Source organism: Schistocerca gregaria, chromosome 8 (genome assembly GCF_023897955.1).
Source record: "Schistocerca gregaria isolate iqSchGreg1 chromosome 8, iqSchGreg1.2, whole genome shotgun sequence".
Taxonomy (NCBI): domain Eukaryota; kingdom Metazoa; phylum Arthropoda; class Insecta; order Orthoptera; family Acrididae; genus Schistocerca; species Schistocerca gregaria.
In genome coordinates, this window is record NC_064927.1 from 53,390,975 (window position 1) to 53,415,409 (window position 24,435).

Below are 24,435 nucleotides of genomic sequence, written 5' to 3' on the forward strand. Positions count from 1 at the left end.
AAAGAAAATTACGTAACCCTCGCCTGACATCTCAGACATGTGTTAATACACAATATACCACCCATGTCTCGTTATTCAATGTAAACTCTTTTAACTTTTACGTAAAACTTTAAATACCGCATCTGTGAAGCTCATTCGTCAGTGACTCCGTTCGAGTCTCCGTCCGAGTTCTAATTTGCCAAGAAGTTTCATATCAGCGCACTCTCCGCTGCAGAGTGAAAATCTCATTCTGGTTATGCCCAAACATTTAAACAACGTGACTGTGTCAAGTAGGTCACTACTAATGACGTATCCGAACATTACAGGTTTGTTTTTCTTCTCAACCGCATTAACGCACATTTTCCTACATTTACAGCAAGCTGCGATTCATCACATCAATTAGAAATTTTATCTAAGTCAACTTGTATCCTCCTACAGTTACTCAACTTCGATACATTTGCTGTACACCACAGCGTCATCAGCAAACAACCTCTGAACGCTGCGCACCCTGTCGGCCAAATCGTTCACGTTATACAGAATAGTAGCGGTCCCATCACTTCCCTGGGGCAGCACTCTTTACGACACCCTTGTCCTTGATGAGGACAACATACTGGAAATGACTAGAATGGCCATTCCTACGGCTACAGGCTTGTCGAAAACAATGTTAACTCTTATTATTTCAGCTGCAGCTAAATTTTCATTAAAATTAATATTACGCTGCGCGTGAGATTAGGTCTTGTGATCAGAGGAGAAGGTCCGTATCTTCCTACCAGCTGCATGTTGCTTATCTTCCGCACGTTTTGAACAGTTTTTACGAAAACACTTTATTCATCAGCTTGTAGGATTTTTTTTTAGAATTCGTTGTTTGCGTTCATGCATTTCTCAGCATTAATAACTACATACATTTCCATCCAGTCTGACTGACGGAATGACGATATCCACCGAATGTTTTGGAAAGTAGGTTTACTTTTAAAGCACGACCTTACATTTATGTTTTGAATTACATACTTTTTTCTTATTGTACAATGTGGGAATGAGTTTCATATTAACGCCGAGCTTCTTGTTGCTAGGTGGTGGTACAATTTCCTCCGCAGATAAACGTAGATCAGTTTAGGAAATCCTCTACATGGATCCATGAAAACTCGGAGCCTGGTATGTGTTGCATAGTAGCCCAGTAGTAGCGGTTGATAAAATTGAGGAGTATAATATAAAACTCATCCTTATTTTCGCCATAGTCAGTCATGCACTTGTTGTTTGCAAGTGGATGCCTATGGGAGCCGTGAACAATACCACCTTTGGTGCCGCTCTCAACAAATTGTAATTGCTCTGTATGTGTAAGAAGTTGTAATTTTCCCTTAGTTGTTTTCAGCAACGCGTCCCGTTCCCAGCCAGATAAGGTCACATGAAAGGAAAAATGTAGTTCGTATATTTTAAAACAGAAAATGCAGAAATATTCATATACATTGCGAGAAGTAAGACACTTTTCAAATAAAATTCTGAATAATCTGCCAAGGCCCTGCATTCTAATATGTTCCAAACTGTGCCTTCCCTTTGGTAATTCTGTTCTTTGATCGATGGTTTACCGCTCATCAAGCTTCTGAAGACGTCTATCGGTAGTAACTGTTTCTCCATCAAACTGGATTGAGCAGTTACGCGGTCGTAGGGAAAGACATCTTCGTACTGATTGAATTAAACTTCCCGATGTTGGTGAAATAGTCTCTTCATTCTTTAAATATTAGATGCATTTTTCCAGAGAGCACGCCATGAAGTTGAAAGAATTCGTAAAGCATAATTTCACGAGAGCGTGCTGAAAAGTTTGTTAACATTCTACATCATTATGCTTCATGTCTATATATCTATTTCTGAAAATAGTCATCCTAAAGACATTCACGTTTCTCCTAACGAGAGACCACTTTGTTGCCATGGTCACTGTAGAATGTTTGACTTTGTTGAGGGAGCCACAACCTCATCTCTGCTTGCATCACTTCAACATTACCAAAGTTCTCTAAGATTTTCTTTACGTTTTCCAAACATACTGAAATCGGATGGAACCTAGTTGAGACTATACGGAGGATGACAAATGAAAGATAATCCAAGGTGTCGCACTGTTGCAGATGTCGCAGCGCTCTTGTGTAGTATGCCATTAACACGCTCCAGAAGAGGGGCTCCATATGTAGCCGAACTCTTCGAATTCCTGCTTACATTTTTTTCTGAGGGTCTCGCAGTATCTTGCAGAGTTTATGCTGGTGCCTTTTTGAGCATTAATTCCAAGTGCACGACACGCTGAATATTCCAGAACACTGTGAGCATGAGTTTTCCTGGTGATGGAATGGTCTTGAACTTTATTGGAATTGGTGATTCTTTGTGACAGAACTCCGTTGATGTTCTCCTGTTTTAGGGTCAAAATGGTGACCCTAGCTTTCGATAGCTGTCACAATGTTGTTGAGGGACTCCTGACCCTTACGCTACATACGCAAAATATATTGTTGACAGTTGTCTAATCTCCTCTCTTTAATGTCAGGACTGACCATTTGAAGCATCCACCGTGCGCACAGTTTTTTGTTCTGTTATTCTGCAATGATGGCCTGCACATGCTCTTGTCATGTGGTACATCTACATGGGAGCTGCGTCTGTGCTATCCGACGGTGTTTCCTGGTCACTTCATCAAGCCGAGTGCGGTGGGTGTCGTCGGTTGCCGTACGCGGCCCTTCACTCCTGTCTCTGCCACACACCGTCCTGTTACACGTCACAATTCCGAGCACTTCAGCGGAAGAGGTTTGCAATTTGCATCAACAAAGCGGCAAAGTGACCGATAATATGCGTGACATCGAATACCTCAACAGATAATGAGAACATAATTCGGAGGCATTACTTTTCATCACGGCCTCCAATGTCGGCAGAGAACCACAGTTATAGATTTAATGAATGTTTTGCATTTTTCCATTTTATCTAAACACAGAAACATGGCCATCATTCATTTTAGCTGCCTCTACCACTTTTGCGCAGATGTTCGTGATTATGAAATTTTGCGTCATATTTTGTTAGATTGTGAAACATAACAGACATTGTAAAATTAGGTCCATAATTTACATTACAGCTTTCACGCGTGACATCACAAAATCGGCCTGTACAATTGCAGTGATACCCGTGTTTCAAATCTGTATTCTTGAAGCATTCTTTGCAGATGCGACAAATTTCTCGTATTTGAAATGCTTCTTCGACTTCAGCACTAATAGTCATCTAGTTGTTCTGCAACAGATAATTATGTAGTCGCTCTGCAACGTGATAAAACTGGTTAGTTAAGCACTCCATGTAATGGGCATCCCGTACAGGTGAAACTCTGAAATTCCTCACTACAACTGCGGTGCACGTAGAGAAGTGTACTATATGGTTCATGTGCACGAATTTCGTCACGAACACCTGGTTGCAAGAAGCATTCGATGTCTGCTTTACTGAAAAAAGTGTATTTTTTATTTTTTCCTATACGAGTCAGATTTAATGAACTCTTTCTCAGCTTGGGGAATTATAGTTATTACTGCTTTGACTATCATCAACCTACTAAATACGTTGCCAACTTCTCTTTAGAACGAAAGTAGCGAAAACGCCGTTTCCGAACTTCAATTGCAAACAGTGATGAGCAGTTCACTCATGCTCAGAATACTGTGCATCGTACACATTAACAGATACATTTTAAAATGTTTTCTCGAAGGTTCATTTCAGAACTAAATCTGGAGGGGGATTCTCCAGGAAATTTCCTCTGCTGAATCAGTTATTGTGTGTACTGCAGAAACTTCATAGATTCGGTGCCGGACCACAGATCTGTAAAATTAAATGAAAAAACAGGTATTCTTCGATCGACAAACAAAATGGTTGACTGACAGACTGGAAAAGCAGCAGAATATTTACGATGGTTTATGTTGGATTTCCCACTTTGCTGTCTCAACTCGCAACTGTTCCAGTGAAGTTAACCTTCCGACAGTTCAGCATCAACAGAAAAATTGTAAGTGAATTTTCTTGTTTTTGTACTCATCTCTCCCTGATACGTCAGTACATATTTCTTATCCCATGGCTGAATCAGGCATTGTGCAATCACATTCCCAGAAACGTTAACTCCCCACAAATTCCATACACCTAAGCAATCTGAGACAAGAAACAGGCAAGTTGAGACTTGATCCCAAAGGTTTTTGCTAGGACTTATCTTCTGTTTGCAGAAAACTTCAGGCTGTCTGTCTAAAAGCAAAAGGAAGCATACTGCGCTAAAACAAATCTTTGTGAACCAGACTTAAAGTCAATATTTGTTTATATACACAAACTTCAATGAAAGTGAACCCCCACACAAAGAATTCCAAAGACACTGACTGTGTCAAGGTGATGTAGCACATGTACTGTGTGATGTCATGAGTCTCGTTCTTGTTAAAGAAATTCACTTGTCTAACACGCGTTGTAATATTTCCACAACAAAGCGGTGCATTCTACGGCATGTTAACCACGCTGATGACCTTGTGAGATGATAAGATGACATGTGTCTGTTTTAAAGATACAATCGCACCAAAATGCATTGGCACACGTGCGTATTTCTCGTTGCTGGTTACAATCGCAGCACCTTCCGGTACACAGCACATGTACGTTCTACCTCACATACCAGACATTACAATTCTACCACAGTGCCTACCATTAAGAAATAAATGTAGTGTTAAGGGCAAACTAGTATCTCCTCTGCACACAAAAAGTATTGGCACAGAGCGTGGCTTCTCTATATGTTGCTGGGTTTTCAGGTGCCGGAACGCCATCTGCTGACACAATAGACACTGCGTGTTGTTGGCGGCCCAATCACTAGTGTGATGCTGTATTGTCCGATAGTGGTCAGCATGGGGCCCGAGAAGAAGCAACGTTCAGTGGCGTTGCATGAGAGAGTGGCATTGCTCCATTCACAAGGGAGAAGCTATCGACAAATCGAAGCAGAGGTGTCTGTTACCTACACCACGATACGAGCCATCATTCAGAAACGTAAAGAGACTACAACAACAGTGAATAAGTGTCGTGCTGGACGTCCAAAAGTACTTACAACACGGAAGGAATCTGCTACAAGTGCAGTAACTATTGCTGAGGTTGTTCAGACAACGTCCGACAAGACAGTTAGAGTCCAAACCATACGAAATGTATCGAATGAGGCTCACATGCATGGACGTTCTCCCAGGTAAAAGCCATACATACCGGAACTCAACCGGCAGAAACGCCTGCAGTTTGCCAAGGACTACATCAGCAAGCCGATGGAGTTTTGGAACACTGATATTTGCGATGATCGAAGTTCAATGTGTTGTTCGGATTTGATGCAAGAAAGAATGTTTGGCGCAACCAAACCACGTCGACACCAAATACTTGCATTCCATAGTCAAACACGGTGGTAACAGAATCATGAACTGGGGCTGTATGGCGGCGTCCGGAAATTGAAATCTAGCTATAATTCACGGTACAGTGGATGATATGAGATACAACGACGAGTTGCGAGGTAATTAGTGCACAGACATTGGGTCTTACTGCGGTGTCTCATTCCCATCAAGTCAACGACCCGGAACATACCGACATGAAAACCCAGGGAGTGGTTACTGTAAAATGCCCCCAGAAGAGTTCTAACAGTACCTCAGAGCCCTGGTTTGAACCCTATTGAGAACCTGTGGGCTCATCTTGACACAGAAGTCAGAAAAAGGTGTCCGTCCGGTAAAAACGACTTGGAGGAAGTGCTCCAGGAGGAATGGTCGACAATTTAATACAAAGCATTCCTAGGTGTTAACGTGCCGTTATAGATGCTACAGGCATGCACACTAGCTACTAGAAGGTGAACATCAATTAAGAAAACGAACACACTGTCCGATTTATTCGCGTGTGCCAATACTTTTTTGGATGCAGGAAAGCAATATTTATTTTCATAACACTGTATGTTACTCTACGGGCAGGTGATTTGGACATATTTGTAACCTATGTAATGTAAGGTGGCACGTGTCTGGGTTATGTTTTGAAATATATGTTTCGTTTAACCTAAAACCACTAAAATGCAGCTGTGCCAATACTTTTTGGTGCGTTTGTACCTCGAGATGTAGACGTCTGTGGTTTTGGAGACGTCTCAACTTTCAGTCAATGGGGAATATTATCATCTGTCCCTTTCGATAGCTACACTGTAAAATTAGACAGAGTGGAGGTTTCTGCTCCACAATTTGCACATATATACAGCATAGGCACATATATACAGCATAGCTTCATATACATGTATACGTAGTGAGTCTACTCACGGCAGGCAGCAGTCGGCGGACGCATCAGACGGGCTACTTGAGGGAGCAGCCACGAGCGCCGCGGCTACGGCAGGAGCCCGGCTGTGTTTGCTTTGCAGATGAGTGGCGGCCGTCTTCTTCTTGTCTCCAGCGGCTGGCGGGCTGCGGAAAGAGACAAAAACAATGGTTCAAATGGCTCTGAGCACTATGGGAGTTAACGTCTGCGGTCATCAGTCCCCTAGAACTTAGAACTACTTAAACCTAACTAACCTAAGGACATCACACACATCCATGCCCGAGGCAGGATCCGAACCTGCGACCGTAGCAGTCGCGCGGTTCCAGACTGTAGCGCTTAGAACCGCTCGGTCACTCCGTCCGGCGAAAAGAGACAGTAGTGACGCACCTGGAGAGGGGTACCTGTTTGGTCATGAGGGGCCGGGTACGAGGTAAGGGCGGTATATCAGCAGTTTGTTGTGCAGAAGGGGGGGGGGAGAGAAGGATGGGGTAAGGACGGTAATACTACAGTTCTAGAATTGCAATCAAACCCGCACTTACCTCCGTGATGAGAGTTATGAAGTGGGTCGAAGGAGAATACAGTTCTCCATATTTCACATCTGTTTCACTGGAATCCAATCCAGTAATATCCGCAATGTCAGTTTCTAAATCAGTGTCGTCGTTAGGTGTTGCACATTCACGTCCAATCTCCAGACCAGCATGCATCTTATATTCTTCTCAGTCGGGCTCACAGCATAGAATACGTCATAAAAAGAAGATTTCTAGTAAATAATTCCAAGTAAGCTGTAAAAGGTTTAATTAGGAATCCTTCTTTGCTACAAGCTTGTTTCGGCTATAGCGCCATTCTCAGGTACACCTGTAGACATCACGTTTGGTAAGTGTACTTAAGTTTATAAAAGTTGTAGAGAATGTTCAGTTTATACACATACTGACATGTAGTTGGGACAGATATACATACTGCAGTAGTGAGTAAACTGTTGACTGCTTATTTGTTTCTGGGTCGTTATTACCAGGTAAATTTTGTTAACATAGAATACTCCCTTTGATGCTTTACGTTTACACTGTGGCCTTTGCTAGTCGGTGATGTTAGTAACGTTTCATTTCTATTATAAATCCCAGTAAACATGACACCAGAGATAGCCATGGATACCAGTGATAACAAAATTGTAATAGAAATGAAACGAAAATGTCACTAACTAACAAAGATTGCATTGTGCAGATAAAGCTTTAACGAGAGTAAACTGTCATTCCAGCAGTCAAAAGTATCTCAAGAAAGTATCCTATACAAACAAAAGTTACGTAATGAGAGCGATCTACCAACAAACAGACAGTGGACAGTTTACTCACTGATGCAATATGGGGATCTGTTCCAACTAGATGTAAGTACATATACAAACTGATGTTCCTGTACGACTTTCATAATCGAAAGTAGACTCAACAAATGTAACATGAGAATGGGGCCATAGCCGATACTAGATTGTAGTAAAGAAAAAGGACTACTGATTAAACTAACTTACCTGGAATTATTCATTACAAAGGGAAGACTATTATTATGTTTCCTGCAGTGGCTTTCATTAACTCATCTCTGTGGCTGCATTTACATTCAATGCATTTTACATGTCCACATGGATCTAACATATCATGTAGAGTATTATTCGATAAAGTCTAATTGGTTATTTGCTTTAGAAAGAAGCTCTGCAGATTCAAACCGCAGTGCCATTACGAGGGACTCAAAGAGTGTATGCCTTACGAATTGAAACCTCGCCTGTTTTAAAACGACACTTTGGCTTATTATACGCAATTATTAAAAGCTGAGTTCACTTTAACTTCGCCTAACAGGTGAGTTGCATAGTGGGGGCTTTGTGTGTCTGAATAATATGATGCGGTGCGTTGTGAATATTGACAACATTATCTCCTGCGATAACAGTAAACAGTGCACTTCCAACCATTTCTGTAAATTATCACTATTGTGATGGCCTTGGGATTTAGATTTTGAGTGAAAATATAATATTACTTCGCCTATGAGAATCTCGCTCCTACAACATGGATAACAGTAGCTCCTTGGTCGCCAGTCAGTGTTTACATCCGGAGCTTTCTAACACACCAACACTTTTCCTTGGTGTAATGTATATGTAAGTACGTTCCGTCGGTGAACAGAAACCACTTTTTGCCCTTAAAATAGTTTGCTCTCAAGTAGCCAGCACACTTCTCATCAAAGTCTGAATGGCCTGTTAGAGTGTATCTCATATTTTTATATTTTTACAAACGGAAATCCTCTAATTTTGAAATGTAATTGGACGTTTGTCTTCACCCCCGGAAATTCGACTTAGTATTTCAAAATACTAGTACCTTTCTCAACTATCAAATTAGGTTCATCTGCTCGAGACCCTGTAATATTTTCTTAGACTAAATGCTCTATCGAAATCATATAAAGAAACAACATTTCTAGAATACCTTTGTTTTCTTGTTTTTCCCTGGTTCTTCCGTTTCCTTTAAGTTTTTCAAGATGTATTTCAGCCCACTTTTGCCATTCGCGAAATTGCATTCTGTAGACGTATCATTACATAGTTCTGCTTCTTTCTTCTTGGCAAAATGTTGCAGCGTTGAATATAATCTATTTTTCACCTGAATGTGTCCACATTCACGACATCTTCCTGCACGTCCTCGGGTAGAAATGAATTTGAACCACATTGCGCTACACTACTGGCGACATTTCACGAGGACACTCACTCTCCTGATATTACATGCAGAACAAACCTGAAGGCATCGATGGCACATTTCGTTTTACTGAGTCTCTTCGCTAGCACAATTTCACCGAGTGTGTCCAATAACAGCCACACGAAGTACCGGGTGATCTAAAACTCAGTATAAATTCTAAAACTTAATAAACCACGGAATAATTTAGATAGAGAGGTAAAAATTTACATACATGCTTGGAATGACATGGGGTTTTATTAGAACAAAAAAATAACACCCCATATTGCTAGACGCGTGAAAGATCTCTTGCGCGCGTCGTTTGGTTATGATCGTGTGCTCAGCCGCCACTTTCGTTATGTTTGGCCTGCCAGGTCCCCAGACCTCAGTCCGTGCGATTATTGGCTTTGGTGTTACCTGGAGTCGCAAGTGTATCGTGATCGACTGACATCTCTAGGGATGCTGAAAGAAAACATCCGACGCCAATGTCTCGCCACAACTCCGGACATGCTTTACAGTGCTGTTCACAACATTTTTCCTCGACTACAGCTATTATTGAGGAATGATGGAGGACATATTGAGCATTTCCTGTAAAGAACGTCATCTTTGCCATGTCTTACTTTGTTATGCTAATTATTACTATTCATATCAGATGAAGCGCCATCTGTCGGACATTTTATCATCGATTTGTGGTTTTTTTTTGTTCTAATAAAACCCCATGTCATTCCAAGCATGTGTGTCAATTTGTACCTCTCTATCTACATTATTCCGTGATTTATTCAGTTTTCAAATTTGTACAGACTTTTTGATCACCCGATACATCCAGACCATACCGTTCGACAAAATGAGAAAGTGAACAGGTGGAAGAGTGGAGAGAGAATCGATGGGCTCCTCAGATGCAGCAGGGGTCCGGAACTGTTTGTTGTGGTCGCTGTGGGGATGAATAGCGTTGCTGTTCCTGTTGCCTGACGAGACGCGGCTGTGTAGAGTAACAGTGCTTGCGAATCTGTAGTCCTCAGGATGCCTTACTACCGACATTTTTGCTGATGGACTGTCCACACACAAAAAATAAAGCACGAACGCAAGGCAACGGTAGGTGAATGACATTCCATTTGGCTACTCAGATTACTCACTGCTTCTCATGGGTTTTCCACACAAGCGGTGGAGAATATCATGTCGCGGTCAGTTCGAAATGAAGCACACATGAAAGGATCGGAAATGGAGTGATACCAGTATTACAGAGCACAACCGTTCGAATACAAAACAACTGTGCTTCGCGTAAGCTATCGCCAACACATTGGTCAGCTTATAAATAGCCCAAAGATCAATAGTAGGCGCTGGATTAAGTGCACCTCTCAGAAAAGAGGCCAAAGACACACTCGCAAGCAACGCGCTGCAGCGCCCTCTCGACCGCGGGAATCCATCCCCACTGCTGGCTGTAGACCCTCAGTCACTAGCTGAGTTACTCTTACTGACTCATTCTAGTTGGCGTCTGTCATTCATTGCAGAGCGGTCTTCGGCTTCGACAGTACATAGCAACCAGAGTAATCTTTATAGAGGGACGTGTACTTAACCAGCAGTGACGCTAACGTGGACTTTTAATGAAGAGCTTGTACCACAACACATGGACTCTGTTAAAGTTCAGTAGCACCTACCTGTTCAAGTAAATAAAGAACTGTCTTAATACAAGTCTGCATAAATGTTGTAGTAAGAAGATATCAGTCACCAAACTCCATCGCCCTTTCCCCCTTACATCCTACGGAACAAGACTCTACAACAACAAGCTTTATATACAGGGTGAACAATAATAAAACCGGCAGACACTGCAGACACGGCTTTCAGTCTGGAAATGGAAGAAACACGTCGTATGATCATATCTCCGATAATGCAACATTGTCACGATAGATGGCGCTGGCGAATAAAGGCTCCTGTGACCAAGCCTTGTGTCCCTTGTGTGTTACAGGCTTTATGATTTACACAGCATAGTGTAAAGAGCAAAATGGTCCAGTATTCATGTCGAGATCAAGGCGAGATGGGGTTTGTCTAAGGCCAACCAGATGAAAACGATCCAGAGGCAGCACAGCTATACCGAAACAAGTACCCTTTGGACACCAAGCACACCACAAAACTTTTTTAAGCTCTTTTTGGGCATTGGTATCCTTTCAGGGAGACGAACGTCCACGAAGGGCGTGGAATATGCATATACCAGTTTTCGTCAACCGGATTCTACACGATTTTGAAATGAACCGTAGTTCAAGTTCCAAGCATGTGGCCTGCCAACATCGTTATACCGAATTACGACAATGTGTACCCTGCATAACAACCGCAGCTACTCCTATCATCTGCAACGAGTACGAAGATTACCCTTTACATGAAGGATTTTGTCCAGAGTTTTGCACCAGATCATCGTAATTTTGGGATACATGTCATGAGTTGTCCTTACCGTCAGAGCAGCCTTTACCAGATTTGGCAACATCAGTACATAATCGTCATCTGTGGGCTACTGACAATCCTCAGAGAATAGCTGAGGCGTCTCCTTGGATTTTTACCCGTGGGCGCATCTGAAATGCGTTGTGTACGCTGAAACAGTTTTTAGTGTACCGATCGTTGAAGTTAATGCTCAAGACGCATATGACATTATTTGGAATGAGACCAGACTGTGCAAACTGTGCGACAATCCAGGATTCAATTTGTGAACGCGTGCATTGAGTCCCATGGAGACCACTTTGAACATCTGGTGACGTGGATGCGTTGCAGCTCTGTACTGTGTTCCAGGACGGTTTGTTGTCGTTGCACATACACTGTCCACTTCTGGACACAGGTCCATAGCACCTTTTTTCCTTCTTTTCCAGTCCAGACTCCATCCATACAGTTTGTCGGTTCTATTAATGCGCAGCCTGCATACTTAACATGGAACTATGATCATCAGATGGTGTGCACGGTTCGTGTGTTGTGGAACATGCTAAAGGAGGTACAGATGCTAAACAGGGGAACAGTAGCTTTTCAACTGAACCAGGTAGGTTGTTCAGAGAAGAAATGAGCACAATATTTCTGGTATTATTAAGTTATTCTATTGAAAGTTTAAACTGCCAATTAAAACACAACTATAGAAATAGAAACAATGCCCAATAAAGAGTTTTGGCTTAGAATCGACAATACGACTCTCAGAGGATAGGAGGACGTTGAGTATCAAGTGATTACAATATTGAGCCAAAGTGCAACAAAGCGACATTCGGTGTTCCGAGATTCACACTTGGCTAGCGTTTCCATAAATCATGCTGTTAATATTAATAGCTTGCATGTTTAGGGTCTGTACTCACCCCATGCGGGAGGAGACGGCGTCATCGTATGGAGGAGTGGGCTGTGGCTCCGTGGGCGACACAGCTGCGACACGTGTTCGGTCACGTTTGGTGTGTGCCTGAACGGAGGCGGCCGTCTTGCTGCCTCCAGTGTCTGGCGAGCTGCAAAGAGACACCCAGCTTAGGAAAGTGTACTGCCGCGCAGGGCAGACGTCATCCTACGTCTGACGATATTAGGCGTCCTCAGCATTGCTGCACCGGCGAGAGTGGGCGCTTCAGTCGTCTTATCGTGCGTCCCCGTGTACTGGGAGATGTGGCTGGAAGAGAGGACTTTGCGCCTACAGTTGTGCTATGAAAAAGTGCATCTTTTCATTTAGATCAATTGCAGTTTCATACATGGCGTCAGTTCCCATACAACTAACATCGTTATGTGCTACATATTCAATTTCACTCTCGATACTAACACTGATTATTGTATTATGTGCTGCTCCTTTTATTATGTATCTCTGCACCAGTCCTCAACTTATTTTGCATGTTTGGTAGCTTTTAACCAGTCATGCTGTCTAGTCTTAGGTGAAAACCCCCGCTTCCTAACAGACCTCTGAAGGCACAACTATAGTGACGGACCGCCGTACCATTCTCAGCGTGTAGGCGCCACTGGATGTGGATATGGAAGGGCATGTGGTCAGCACACCGTTCTGCCGCTGTCAGTTTACGAGACCAGGGCTGCTACTTGCTCTTCACTTTGTATCTTAGGGAAAAGTCTTTGCATATTTGCTTTATCGTTCTTAAGTTAATGGAAGGAACCATTTTTCTGCAAGTATTTTGTGTCACTGTATTCAAGATAAGCTTTAGAGGGTTCAAATCAAAGAACTGCTGCGCAAGCCCCAGAACAGTCTGATCCTTATGCTTAAAACTTCACCTGCTATAAACAAATGCTTTGATTTATTGCAACACAAAATTTGTACAAACTCATTTCTTGTTACGTTCGATTCGAATTTGAATTTGCTCTGAATGAGCCATTCACATATGTCTTTTAGCGAGTTATGGCAGTCAGAGCTTTGTGGGTCTGAGCAGTGTGCTACCGTGTATTATCAACTTTAATAAGTTGGCAACAGCGATGTTAATAATCAGTACTCTTCTAACGTTTTGCGATCTTACCTCAGTCATATCATCGTGATATTTTTATAATATCTTCAAATCATAAATTAATTCTGTTCTATCAATGGAACGCACTGCAGCTCTGGTGTCTACAACAAAAGCACTTTGGTCTTCACTGCTGTTATACTTTACATCCTGAATTTCTTAATATTGCCAGTACTTTTTCACGCTGTAATGCCTATGAAGCCTCGTGGTGCACGGGAACACCACTGGTTTATTTCCCGCTGTTCACTATATCAGTTTACGCTCTAATAGTCACGACGCTTTGCAATAAAGTAGGTGTGTTTTGTTAGAAGTTTCTCTTACTTTTACATTTTTTTAAACTAAAACGCATCTCCCACGAAATATTACGGAAAGTTTACCCTCCTTTCCGAATAATTATCGGTGGTTTTGAAAAAATAAGCAGCTTTCTTGACGTTAGGATTTTCTTGTTCTGTTAATAATCCAAAAATTTCCTCTGAATAAGTGCTGCATCGAAGTCATCTACAGAAACAAATTTTCTAGAAAATTTGTGTCTTCTTCGAGTAAGTAATTTTTATAAAAGCCATCAAAGTGTATTTTTCTATCCTTTCTGATCTTCCACTTGAACACTTCAAAGTACATGCTCTGCATGAACTGACATTGCTATTCGCTACCCTGAGTCATGACATTAACTATTTACTCTAACGTCATTATATGTCAGCATCGTGACCACAAGGGGGAAGGGATGCAGGGCGTCAAGATCAAAAATATCGTGGCTTATAGTGCTGCTAAGGGAGTGTCTACATACAAATAACTGAACACACACTGTGGACAGGAATAGCAGATCCGCTAAGATGAATGATTTACCATTGGTCCTTTGAATTTAACACTGTATCCCCTGAGTATCCCACGCTAGTAATTCTGCGCATCAAACAGTAAATTGCACAAAGTACAGCACAAGTAAAAGCCACATGCAACTATGAACATTTGTCCCGAAGTGATAATGCAACTACTTGATAGCACAGTTAGATTGTATACTAACAATAGCAAAGGAATTAGATTGGCAGTAACTTGAAATTGTACATAATGTGGTCCATTACCATCAGATGATGTTTTTAACAGGAAAGTTGGCCGGCCGGAGTGGCCGAGCGGTTCCAGGGGCTACAGTCTAAAACCGCGCTGCAGCTACGGTCGCAGGTTCGAATCCTGCCTCGGGCATGGATGTGTGTGATGTCCTTAGGTTAGTCAGGTTTAAGTAGCTCTAAGTTCTAGGGGACTGATGACCTCAGAAGTTAAGCCCCATAATGAAAAAGAAAAGAAAAGAAAGGGAAGTTGGAGACAACGCTGTTCGAGGCACAATTGGGTAGTGGGGAGATAGCAGTTCCTGAACTGAGGGCAGAAGAAAATTCAGATAAGGTAGTGACATTGCATCTATGATATTATGGATGCACTTTATAGAAAACAGTTTTTTAAAGTATTATTACAGATAGCTTGATCAAGCACAGCATTATGACCAGCGCTCTACTTTCGATATGCAGCCGTCAAAGCGACAGGAGCATCACCTAACAAGGGATCACTGACAGTCAGACACCTTCACTGTGCATGTAGTATCACTGTGTGTGCTGTCCGTGTGTAAAATGGAGAGGGCACGTGATCTATATGAGTTCGACCAGGAACAGATTTTGATAACTCAGAGGTTCGGCACAAGCCTTTGGGAAACAGCACGACTTGTCGGGTGTTCTAAGAGTGCTGCGGTGAGTGTGTTCGACACGTAGCCAAACCAAAGTGAAATCATGTCCTGACGTCATGGGGATGGGCGGCCACCCCTCATTACTGATCTCTGATGTCGTAGGCTGACCAGACTGGTAAAATAGCACAAGTGATGAACTGTTGCGGATCTAACATGACACTTTGAAGTTGGGCAGGGAGCACGTGTGTCTGATCACACAGTGCACCGATCACTCCTAACGGTGGGCCACTTTAGCTGACTACCCACGCACTATAATATGGGCAAATACAACTGGAATGGTGACGTGAATATCGGAACTGGACGACGGAGCAGTGTCAGAGCGTTGCAAAGTGTGATGAATCCCGATATATTATTCATCATGCTGATGGGAGGAGGTTAATCCGCCTTGTTCCAGGGGTTGGGTTGCTTTGGTGGAAAAGACCAAACAGCGAATTTATCGGTCTCAACGGATTAGGGAAGGATGGGGAAGGAAGTCATCCATGCAATTTCCAAGAAATCATTCCGACATTTGCCTGAAGCGATTTAGGGAAATCACGGAAAACCTAAATCAGGATGGCCGGACGCGGGATTGAACCGTCCTCCTCCCGAATACGAGTCCAGTGTGCTAACCACTCTGCCATCTCGCCCGGTCTTCTTCCAGGGGAACGGCCTCTTGACACCTGTGCTGTGGTATGGAGACATGCTGACGGCGGCTCTATTATGCTTATCGGAACATTCTCATGGGCAAGCATTGGTCCAGAGAGGCACGTGCAAAGTACCATGACGTGAAAGGAGCATAGTACAATGGTTGCACGCCACGTGCACCCCTTCATGAAGATTAATTTTTCCAACCTCAGTGATAATTTTCAACAAGATAATGGGACATGTCACAAGGCCAGGAGTGTGATGTAGTGTTTCGAGGGGCACAGTGGCGAATTCCCGTTGGTGTGCTGCCCCCCCCCCCCTCCCTCAAACTCTCCAGACCTGAATATGACGTAACACATCTGATATGTGATTGAATGTGGCGACAGTTCTCATCGTCCCTCATCGGTATTTACGGGAATTAGATGAATTGTGTGCGCTGCTTTGGTGCCAACTCCCTCCATCAGCCTACCGAGGAATCGCTGCTTCCATGCACGAGTTATCACCGCCGTTATCCGTGCCTGAAGCAGACAACACACTAACAAGTAGCTGGTCGTAATGTTCTGGCTGATCAATGTATTGAAGTATTGCGTAAAATCTTATTTTTTTATTCCCTTTCGCGAACGAGTACTGTCTCTCGACAGGCGTACGCTGAATATTGTCTAACCGACAACAAACAGAGACTCGATGTTTTGCCAGTTACATTGGCTAACACCCCATAAATATTACTGCGAATGCGGGAAATCTGCATGCGTTGTGAGGGTACTCACGGCGAGCGACAGGCGTCGGCCGCATCAGATGAGGCAGAGGGTGGAGCAGCCACGGGCGCCGCGGCTGCGGCGGGAGTCCGGCTGTGTTTGCTCTGCGGCTGAGCGGGGGCCGTCTTCTTCTTGTGTCCAGCGGCTGGAGGGCTGCGGAAAGAGACACGGCGTCCAGAAGCGAAATGTCGTGCAGGCCAGACGCCACCCTACTACTGACGATAGTAGTCGGCCTCAGTAGTAACGCACCTGCGGAGGGTACCTTCGCCGCTTTATCGTGAGAAGGCTCGTAAGCAGACTTTGGCGGTACAACTGAAATTTGTGGGCAGCGAGGATGAACGGTGGAGGGAGGGAGTATGGACGGTGCAACTACACTCCTAGAAATGGAAAAAAGAACACATTGACACCGGTGTGTCAGACCCACCATACTTGTTCCGGACACTGCGTGAGGGCTGTACATGCAATGATCAGACGCAGGGCACAGCGGACACACCAGGAACCGCGGTGTTGGCCGTCGAATGGCGCTAGCTGCCCAGCATTTGTGCACCGCCGCCGTCAGTGTCAGCCAGTTTGCCGTGGCATACAGAACTCCATCGCAGTCTTTAAAACTGGTAGCATGCCGCGACAGCGTGGACGTGAACCGTATGTGCAGTTGACGGACTTTGAGCGAGGGCGTATAGTGGGCATGCGGGAGGCCGGGTGGACGTACCGTCGAATTGCTCAACACGTGGGGCGTGAGGTATCCACAGTACATCGATGTTGTCGCCAGTGGTCGGCGGAAGGTGCACGTGCCCGTCGACCTGGGACCGGACCGCAGGGACGCACGCATGCACGCCAAGACCGTAGGATCTTACGCAGTGCCGTAGGGGACCGCACCGCCACTTCCCAGCAAATTAGGGACACTGTTGCTCCTGGGGTATCGGAGAGGACCATTCGCAACCGTCTCCATGAAGCTGGGCTACGGTCCCGCACACCGTTAGGCCGTCTTCCGCTCACGCCCCAACATCGTGCAGCCCGCCTCCAGTGGTGTGGCGACAGGCGTGAATGGAGGGACGAATGGAGACGTGTCGTCTTCAGCGATGAGAGTCGCTTCTGCCTTGGTGCCAATGATGGTCGTACGCGTGTTTGGCGCCGTGCAGGTGAGCGCCACAATCAGGACTGCATACGACCGAGGCACACAGGGCCAACACCCGGCATCATGGTGTGGGGAGCGATCTCCTACACTGGCCGTACACCTCTGGTGATCGTCGAGGGGACACTGAATAGTGTACGGTACATCCAAACCGTCATCGAACCCATCGTTCTACCATTCCTAGACCGGCAAGGGAACTTGCTGTTCCAACAGGACAATGCACGTCCGCGTGTATCCCGTGCCACCCAACGTGCTCTAGAAGGTGTAAGTCAACTACCCTGGCCAGCAAGATCTCCGGATGTCCCCCATTGAGCATGTTTGGGACTGGATGAAGCGTCGTCTCACGCGGTCTGCACGTCCAGCACGAACGCTGGTCCAACTGAGGCGCCAGGTGGAAATGGCATGGTAAGCCGTTCCACAGGACTACATCCAGCAACTCTACGATCGTCTCCATGGGAGAATAGCAGCCTGCATTGCTGCGAAAGGTCGATATACACTGTAGTAGTGCCGACATTGTGCATGCTCTGTTGCCGGTGTCTATGTGCCTGTGGTTCTGTCAGTGTGATCATGTGATGTATCTGGCCCCAGGAATGTGTCAATAAAGTTTCCCCTTCCTGGGACAATGAATTCACGGTGTTCTTATTTCAATTTCCAGGAGTGTATGATCGCACTGTGAACATAAAGCTGTGAACATTCCAGCTGTCAAATGCATTTATCGTAAATATTATATACAAGCAAAACTTTGGCAACTTATCGTGAGCCGGCCGTTGTGGCCGAGCGGTTCTAGGCACTTCAGTCTAGAATCGCGCTGCTGCTACGGTCGAAGGTTCGAATCCTGTCTCGGGTATGGATGTGTGTGATGTCCTTAGGTTAGTTACGTTTAATTAGTTCTAAGTTCTAGGGGCCTGATGACCTCAGAAGTTAAGTCCCATAGCGCTCTGAGCCATTTGAACCATTTGTTATCTACAATCATCAGAGAATTGTTCAGGAGTGTCATCAGCATCGTTTCAGTATCATTGTGTGAGTAGGGATCCTTGCCGACCACATTCGTCGACCGTTATTACATCACAATATCTCAGTGGAGGAACGTACCTGGGCTTACTGTGGAATACTGTGCCTGGCTGCTTGAGAATATGCCTTTGGCAATAAGACAGGTTATACGGTTTCCGCGTGATAGAGCACCACATCACTTCCTCATTAAAATTCGCCGACACGACAACAACATCCTTCCCAGACATTGCTTAGGACATGGAAGCCCTGTGGCGTGTTCTTCCAGATCATCAGACTTAAACCCCTGGAGTTTTACGTGTGGGAACATCTGAAACACGTCGAGTGTGCTGAACATGTGTCTGATGCTCAGATCCTTCAGCTGCATCTTCACGACGCATATGACGCTCTTCGGAGTGGGACTAGAATGTGCGAAAGAGTGCGGAAATCCATTATTCAACGTCTGAACGTGCGCATTGGGTTCCATGGAAGCCACTTTGAACATGTGTTGTGAAGTGGATGCGGTGCACCTCTGTACTGTGTTCCGGGCGATTTGTCGTCATTGCACTTACACTATCCACTTCTGGACAGGTCCACAGGACATTTTTTCCTTCTTTTCCAGTCAGAACTCCATCCTTGCAGTTTGTCGGTTTTATTAATGCGCCGCCTGCATACGTAACATGGAACTATGATCATCAGATGGTGTGCACGGTTAGTGTGTTGTGGAACATGCTACAGGAGGTACAGATAGTAAACAAGGGAACAGCAGCTTTTCAATTATGCCACGTAGATTCTTCAGAGAAGAAATGAGTACAAATATTTCTGATATTATTAAGTAATTCTACTGAAAGTTTTAAATGTCAATTAAAACAGTATTACAGAAATAGAAACAATTCCCAATAAAGAGATTTGACTTACAATCGCCAGTGCAACTCTCACAGGATACGAGGCGCTGAGCATCAACTGATTGCAAAGTTGAGCCAAAGTACCACAAAGCGACATTCGGTGTTCCGAGATTCACACTTGGCTAGCGTTCCCATAAATCATATTATGTATGTTGGTAATTTGCATGTTTAGTGTCTGTACTCACCGCATGCGGGAGGAGACGGCGTCGTCGTATGGAGGAGTGGGCTGCGGCTCCGTGGACGCCACAGCTGCGACACGTGTTCGGTCACATTTGGTGTGTGCCTGAACGGAGGCGGCCGTCTTGCTGTCTCCAGTGTCTGGCGAGCTGCAAAGAGACACCCAGCTTAGGGAAGTGTACTGCCGCGCAGGGCAGACGTCATCCTACGTCTGACGATATTAGGCGTCCTCAGCATTGCTGCACCGGCGAGAGTGGGCGCTTCAGTCGTCTTATCGTGCGTCCCCTTGTACTGCGGGACAAAGAGAGGATGTTGCGCCTGCACAGTGCACCGTGAAAATTGCACTGTTTCACTGGGATCCATTACGGTTTTCATACATCTCGTCACTCTCCATATTAGTATCATAGTCGTGTGCTACATATTCAACTTCACTCTCGAGACTAACACTGTTTCTTGTATTAGTGTATCTCTGCGCCAATGTTCAGTTTTAAGTTGTTTTAAATGTTTAGTAGCTCTTAGCTAGTGATGCTTTGTAATCTTTGTTGAAAAACTCCATCCGAACAGGCCTCTTAAGGCACAACTGACGGCGTCAGCGAATAGGCGCCAATGGATGCAGATATGGAGGGGCATGTGGTCAGCACACCGTTCTCCCGTTGTCAGTTTACGAGATCAGAATTGCTGCTTGTCAATCAAGTAGCTCCAAATTTTGTATCTTAGGTAAAAGTCTTTGGATATTTGCTTTATTGTACTTAAGTTAATGGAAGAAACCATTCTCTGGCTAGTTTTGTGTCACTGTATTCTAGATATGCTTTAGAGCAGGGGATGGTACGAGAGCTGCCCGCACGGTTGCCCGCGGGCACCGTGAGCCGCGAGGGCAACGCTGAGCAGCTGTGAGGGCACGTAGTGCAGGTAGCAGAGCTGTGCGGCGTGGCTGGCCGCTCGGTTCTCCACACAGCTCGAGGGGCAACCGTGCCGCCGTGAGAGCGCTACGCGCGCACTGCCCAGTGTGGAGAAGCTGGCAAACGTACGGAGGGCAGCTGGAACACACATACGTCCACGGTCGTTTCACGTATTTGCGGCGTTCGTGAACACGGAAACGGTACATTGTTATCGGTAGGCGAATCATATGTGGAACAACATTCGTGTGTAACTGTGAAACGTGCTTACCCGAAGTTTGTGTAGCCTGTGCCATGCAACGGTTGGCCATGTACGGATGAAACACAGTTTCGAACCATTGTAACACGCTCTACTTTCATTGCCACAAGTAGGATACAGACGTAAAGAATTAAGAAACGACCACATCTGTATTGTAAATGTTACGTTATATTTACACAGAAGTGTGTAGTTCAGAGGAGGGGGTACAACGTACCAATAGGTTATAGACATTAATTTGGATCATTCTGGATATTTTACATTGATTCTGAACCATCATCTAGATATTTCGTGCGAAACTACTGGTTATTAGGCGCACTGCACCAGTCAGGTGAACATTAGTAAGACTAAACCTAAGCTTCAGTTTTGTCACTTTCATTATGGAGAAAACGCTTTCGCACAAGTATATTGTTCCAAGAAATCTATACACACGGGCAGGTATTTTAAATAACAATGGAAACTGTTCATGTGGGAAATATTTATAGGAGCTTTCCAAGTGCTCCTCCGGCACACGATTGCATTGAAAGTCAATGAGTTCCAACTGAATTTCAGGAGGCAATTTTCAACGTTAACTACAAAAGATGTCGCAAAAACCGTGACATCGCATATCAGTCGATTTAAGTCCTTAATCTACTATCAAAAATGCCTTTGAGAGACTGTAGCACCGTTACAACCCCATCTAAATTTTCTGTGAGCCTCTCCTGTTCCAAATAGTTTTCGCTAACAACTAGTGCAACGCTCGGGAAATGTACACACGACATTTCTGACAGTTGCTTTTCCCACAAAAGCAGTTTTCTGTTGAATGCCAAAATACTGTCAAATTACCTTATTTCTAACTTGCAAAGCTACATTCAAGCAAGCAATTCAGATGCATGGTTACCTGAGTTAAAAATGCAAGGTCTAAAATCCACTATGGGTCATCCAATTCTTTCAGCGATTTTCCTTTCGCATCCATGAATAATACTATATCTTTACGTAAATTAAAAAATCGTTCTAGAACAACGCCTCGACTTAACCAGCGTATTTCACAAAAAAATATTGAACATCGCGGCATTCACACTCGAGATCTGCCAGGAACGATCTCAACTGTCTGTGTCCCAATGAGAATGTTAACTCTTTTTATAACCACGTCCATGACGCCAACAAGTTTCGCTCCTTTTTCTAGCGAATTAACACGGAGAAGAACGCAATGTATTGCTGGTAGTTCCTGGTGGACATCGACGGCTTTCAACTTTTTTTCCTATCAAAGCAACGACTCCAGACTTATGACCAATCATTGCAGAAGCCCCATCTGTTGCAATCGATGAACGTTTTTAAGAACATAGCTCGTATTTCTCTGTTATATGTTCTACGCACGAAAATATATCGTCGGCAGTTGTTGTGTAATGCTTTGGCGCTAAATCGGGGAGTTCGTCAATCACATCAAACTGAGCATGAACTAGTCTCAAAAAGACTGAAAGTTGAGCATCATCACATACATAAATGCTTTCGTCCAATGCCAATGAAAAGAAAACCGAATCTTTTATCTTGTTTCTTAATTGAGCTTCCACATCGTGTGCCATTTTTTCAATGCGCCTGCAAACCGTTCTAGTGAAAGAGGAAATGTTTAAAATACAGGAGGACTTGCTGGGCACAAAATTGTTGCTGCAGCGAGAAAACAGTCTTTTACAAATTCTCCATCGCCGAAGGGCCGTGCTGTTTTAGTTATTTTAAAAACTACACGATAGCTTACTGTCATTGCCTAGCGGTCTAAGGCGCTACAGTCATGTACTGTGCGGCTGATACCGGCGGAGGTTTGAGTCCTCCCTCGGGCATTGGTGTGTGTGTTTGTCCTTAGGATAATTTTGGTTAATTAGTGTGTAGGCTTAGGGACTGATGACGTTAGCACCTAAGTCCCATATGACAATCGCTGCATCGTTGTGGATGATGAGGGTTTCGTCCTGTAAATACGTACAGGAGAAAATAAAATTGACGGAAGATGCACATAACACATTATTAATAACAGTAATAATGTGAATCAATGTCATAGTTATCCACGTGGCTACGTACGTCTTTCTCCTTTTTCTTCTTCACTTCGATAAGTTTGGCTTTTCTTTCTTCGTTATTCAAAACGACTCTATGCTTCTCGTGAAGCAGTTGATAATGTTGCTTCACATTGTACTTCTTCCAAGAAGACAGTGTTGCACTGACAAATCGAATACTACGGTCCGCTTTGCGTTCCAACAAAAAATACTCTTCTTCCCACTGTGGATTAAGGAGTATGGGTTAAAGGACTTTCGTTTCAACGATTTTAACTCCTCACAGACTCGAACTCGGGACCTTTGCCTTTCGCGGGCAAGAGCTCTACCAAGTGAGCTACCCAAGCACGACTCGCGCCCGTGCTCACAGCTTTACTTCTGCCAGTACCTCGTCTCCTACCTTCCAAACTTTACAGAAGCTCTCCTGTGAACCTTGCTGAACTAGCACTCCTGGAAGAAAGGATATTGCGGAGACATGGCTTAGCCACAGCCTGGGGGATGTTTCTAGAGTGAAATTTTCACTCTACAGCGGAGTGTGCGCTGATATGAAACTTCCTGGCAGATTAAAACTGTGTGATAGACCGAGACTCGAACTCGGGACGTTTGCCTTTCGTGGGAAAGTGCTCTACCATCTAAGCTACCCAAGCACGACTCACGCCCCGTGAAGCTTTACTTCTGCCAGTGTCTCGCCTCCTACGTTCCAAACTTTACAGAAGCTCACATGCGAACATTGCAGAACTATCTCAGATGTTAGAGCACTTCCCCGCGAAAAGCAAAGGGTTCGAGTCTCGGTCCGGCACACAGTTTTAACCTGCTAGGAAGTTTCATATCAGCGCACACTCCACTGCAGAGTGAAAATCTCATTCCAGCATATTTCTTGCTAAGCTTGGTGCAAATGTGAATTTGTTCTGAATGAGCCATTCGCATATGTCGATTAGCGAGTTACGGTAGTGTAGTTTTTGTGGTCTCAGCAGTGTTCTATCTTGTATTATCAATTCTAAAAACTTGGCAACAAGGATAATAATCAGTACTCTTTTAACCTTTTCTGCGATGTTATCCCCTTTCACTTCATCGTGATATTCTTAGGACTTTGACTTCGAATCATAAATTTTGTTCCAGCAATACTTTCCATGGCTCCTCTGGTGTGACAACAAGGGCACTTTGGCCTTCACTGCTGTCATTCCTTACACCCAGAATTACTTAATATTGCCGGCAGTTATTCACGTAGCGTACGTGACTGCCATTGGTTATTTACCCGCTGTTCATTATATCAGATTGCCCTCTAATAATCACCACGCTTTGCAGCAAGGCCGGAATGTTTCACTGGTATGTTTCTCTTAGTTGTACATTTATTTTAAACTAAAACGCAACTTCTCCGAAATATTCCAGAGCGTTTCCACTCCTTCCCGAAAAATTATCGGTGGTTTTGAAAAAATAAGCAGCTTTCTCGACGTTAGGATTTCCATGTTACGTTTTTAATAGTCCGATAATTTTATCTGAATAAGTGCTGTATCGAAGTCATCTAGAGAAACAAATTTTCTGGAAACCTTTTGTCTTCTT

At 44.2% G+C, this 24,435-nt stretch overlaps 1 protein-coding gene across 11 annotated transcripts in view; it reads right to left on the minus strand.

Annotated features, from left to right (window-relative positions):
- The window catches only part of LOC126284645 (poly [ADP-ribose] polymerase tankyrase-1-like), a 77,210-nt gene that overhangs the window by 15,573 nt on the left and 37,202 nt on the right, over positions 1 to 24,435 (minus strand). For 6 of the 11 annotated variants that reach the window (XM_049983728.1, XM_049983725.1, XM_049983727.1 and 3 more), the window contains 4 exons: positions 19,714 to 19,854; positions 16,517 to 16,657; positions 12,275 to 12,415; positions 6,267 to 6,407 (listed from right to left, as the gene is read on the minus strand). In XM_049983728.1, the coding sequence (XP_049839685.1) occupies positions 6,267 to 6,407; positions 12,275 to 12,415; positions 16,517 to 16,657; positions 19,714 to 19,854 (564 nt within the window). The remainder of the gene's footprint in view (positions 1 to 6,266; positions 6,408 to 12,274; positions 12,416 to 16,516; positions 16,658 to 19,713; positions 19,855 to 24,435) is intronic. The other 5 variants (XM_049983730.1, XM_049983731.1, XM_049983733.1 and 2 more) reach the window with 4 other exon arrangements.